General features: G+C 52.5%; 1 protein-coding gene across 1 annotated transcript; it reads right to left on the bottom strand.

Annotated features, from left to right (window-relative positions):
• Nucleotides 1-1,457: 1,457 nt before the first annotated feature.
• Nucleotides 1,458-3,292, bottom strand: RPL8 (ribosomal protein L8). Its single transcript, XM_011938001.1, has 3 exons — nt 3,049-3,292; nt 1,867-1,982; nt 1,458-1,653 (listed from the first exon to the last, which is right to left on the bottom strand). Exons 1-3 carry the CDS (start codon nt 3,284-3,286, stop codon nt 1,495-1,497), a joined length of 513 nt encoding a protein of 170 aa, XP_011793391.1. The 5' UTR covers nt 3,287-3,292; the 3' UTR covers nt 1,458-1,494.
• Nucleotides 3,293-3,299: the final 7 nt, after the last annotated feature.

Raw genomic sequence — 3,299 nt, 5'->3', positions numbered from 1 at the left:
GGTGGGACCATGCCAGCAGGATCAGGAAAGCAAGATCATGAAATGCGGGGTAAGGTTCACTCTAGAAACAGCGTGGACCATGACAGTCAGGGACCACCCTGCAGCCAGTTAGGAATTGTCATCCCGGAGTGACCATGGAAGCCTAAGGTGGCCTATTCCCACCTGACAGGCGCTCTCCAAGTCTATAGGCAGAGCACACCGTGCCTCATTCTGCCTGCTGCAGTTCCACAGGAGTGTTGTTAGGGGCAGTAATCTATCTGCAGCTGCTGCATTTGCTGGTGGAACTTCCTTGTGTGAAAGCGCTGATAGGATGCTGTCCTGGGATCTCTTCGTGGTTAAGGGACAAGATGCCATGGGCTACCGCCAAACAGGAAGCCCCTCCACCTGCCTTGTGACCGCAACGAGCTTACTTGCCCTTCCATTGCAGGGGGGCGGTTCCCTGACACTTCCAACCTGATTCCACTCAGAATCACCACCCTCAGCCTCACTTGTCACTACCAAAGCTAGAGAGAAGGTAGGTATCTGCCCCTGCCAGTAGGGAAAGGCCATGTGCTCAGAATAAGGTAATCAATGCAGCTTTGGGGGCTGTTCCTGGTTAGTTTCTCTGCAGTGTATGGCTCTAGGTGGGTGGGTGAAGAGACTCTTGGGTGCTCTGGGATGCCCATACACGCACTGCATACATTCATCCCTTTGTTCAGCGATCCCAGCAGTGACCTGGGACCCCACACTCAATCACCACCCTCAACCTCACCTGTCACTATCAGGCTAGAAAATGAGGTAAGGCATGAGGCTCCACCCACAGGAAAAAGCACCCAGAACCCTCCAGTCAGTGACCACTCCCCACCATGGCAGGGTGGGAATGCATACAGGGTGCTCCCAGTCGTCTGCAGAACAGAATGGTAAAGGCCAGGCTAGGAATAACTTCCTGGCTGTAGACAGAGTGTCTGTCCCATGTTCCTCCAGGCCCATCCCAAGTTCTCAGTGCAAGACAGACACCTGCAAGCCCGGTATCCCTGGTAGTGACTTTACAAAAACACACTGACATCAGCAGAGCTGTACCCAGTACGGAGGGAAAGGATGTAGCCAAAAGACCGTGGGCAAAGGAACACCTCAGGTGCTGAGCAAGTTAGCAGTGAGCTGGCAGAGTGAGGGTATGGTTCAGAACACCAGGCTCATGATTGTGTCCTATTCTGTTTCCTGTTCCTCAGTTTCCCCATATGTGAAATAAGTGCTTACATCCAAGCACTGCAAGCCATGGTACTGAGTCACCCACCTAAGGGTCTTGCCCAGGGTACCTGCACCTCATTTCTAGCTGTAGACTTTCCCTTCACGCTTCCACCACTCATTGGTGGTCTACTCCAGTAGTCTACCTTCCTCCCAGTACCAACCAGGGGGATCCCACAGAAATCCTCCCAGCAGGGACGCCTCCCTTTGAAACCATGGGGTGGGCACAGCCTGGTGGCATACAGACAAACTTTATTGGGGCTCTCAGCACTAGTTCTCTTTCTCCTGCACAGTCTTGGTTCCCCGGAGACGTCCAGTCCGGCGGGCAGCAATGAGACCCACTTTGCGGCCAGCAGGGGCATCTCTGCGGATGGTAGAGGGCTTGCCGATGTGCTGGTGGTTGCCACCTCCGAATGGATGCTCCACAGGCTGTAGGCAGAGGAAGATGGCTTTAGAATGCGGGTGAGCCCACCTCCTTCACGAGGGTTGGAGCAAGATCAACAGTCCTGTGACTACAAACCACCGCCCACTGCTCCTCCCACTGCAGATGTCCCTCCTGCAGGGCCACCTGTGGATGGGACTTGCCTGCTCGTGTGGCCACCGTGCCTTGAATACCCAATCCTGCATTTCTGCGTTACTTACATTCATGGCCACACCCCGTACTCGTGGCCAGCAGTTCCTCTTTGCCTTATATTTGTGGTAGGCCCGGCCAGCCTTCAAGATGGGTTTGTCAATTCGGCCACCTCCAGCCACCACACCTGTAAGGGAGATCAGGTACCTCAGGGAACCTCTAGTCGGTCAGAGCACCCCCACCTCCTCCCCTCAATTTCCTGTCATGCACCTTCACAATACTACATCCAACTACCCAGCAAAAAGCCCACTCGCCTCCACCCTAGAGAGCCCCTTGCACCCTGTGAGCCGACATCCAGTTTCTTCAATCCACACTGAGCAGTCAAGCCAAGGCCCTCACCTCCATCACCCAGAATGCTGGCTGAGCTCCAAGCGCGGGGAAGCACCCCTTCACCATGTGTGAGACATCCGGCAGGTCACTCAACCTGACACGGGACACTTGATTCAGCCTGCCCCATCTCAGCTTTGCTTATTCCAGGAATACAACCTCAGGGCTTCCCCGTGCGAGGCTGAGTTTGTAACAAGGATTCCAATGTTCCCAACAGCACAGCGAGTTAACCAAGACTCAAATCCTCCTTCACTCACTCAGTAGGTGTTTTTGAGAAAGTCACAACTCTCTCCCTGCCTTATCTGAAAAAGCTGTTAACCAACTGTATGCAAGTACAGCAATCAGGAAGCCCAGACTAGAATTCAAGTCCCAAGTGACTTAATCCCAATCTCATTTAATGCCACAATAGCAATAAGGCAGGTACTATTGTGCCCATTTTACAGTGACGAAAACTGAGACTACAGAATAATCCCAATCTCATTTAATGCCACAATAGCAATAAGGCAGGTACTATTGTGCCCATTTTACAGTGACGAAAACTGAGACTACAGAATAATCCCAATCTCATTTAATGCCACAATAGCAATAAGGCAGGTACTATTGTGCCCATTTTACAGTGACGAAAACTGAGACTACAGAATAATCCCAATCTCATTTAATGCCACAATAGCAATAAGGCAGGTACTATTGTGCCCATTTTACAGTGACGAAAACTGAGACTACAGAATAACCTCAAACTTACAAAACCCAAGTTTTGAAACAACAGGTAATTCCAGGAACCAAGTCTAGCTACTGGCTGTCCGCCGGCGCTCACAGCCTGTTCACCCAACAGCCCTCTCAGCATTCAACTGCTGCCTGCTACTCACCAACCACAGCTCTGTTGGCTGAGGAGATAACCTTCTTGGAGCCGGAGGGCAGCTTCACACGGGTCTTCTTGGTCTCAGGGTTGTGGGAGATAACGGTGGCATAGTTCCCTGATGCCCGGGCCAGCTTGCCACGGTCTCCAGGCTTCTCCTCCAGGCAGCACACGATCGTACCCTCAGGCATGGTGCCCACAGGGAGCACATTTCCAATGTTGAGCTGGGCTGCAAAGGGAAGCAGCATCAGGCCGTCAGCG

The sequence above is a fragment of the Colobus angolensis genome, unplaced genomic scaffold (genome assembly GCF_000951035.1).
Source record: "Colobus angolensis palliatus isolate OR3802 unplaced genomic scaffold, Cang.pa_1.0 Scaffold17, whole genome shotgun sequence".
Classification (NCBI taxonomy): Eukaryota; Metazoa; Chordata; class Mammalia; order Primates; family Cercopithecidae; genus Colobus; species Colobus angolensis.
This window is presented reverse-complemented; position numbering and strand designations above follow the sequence as displayed.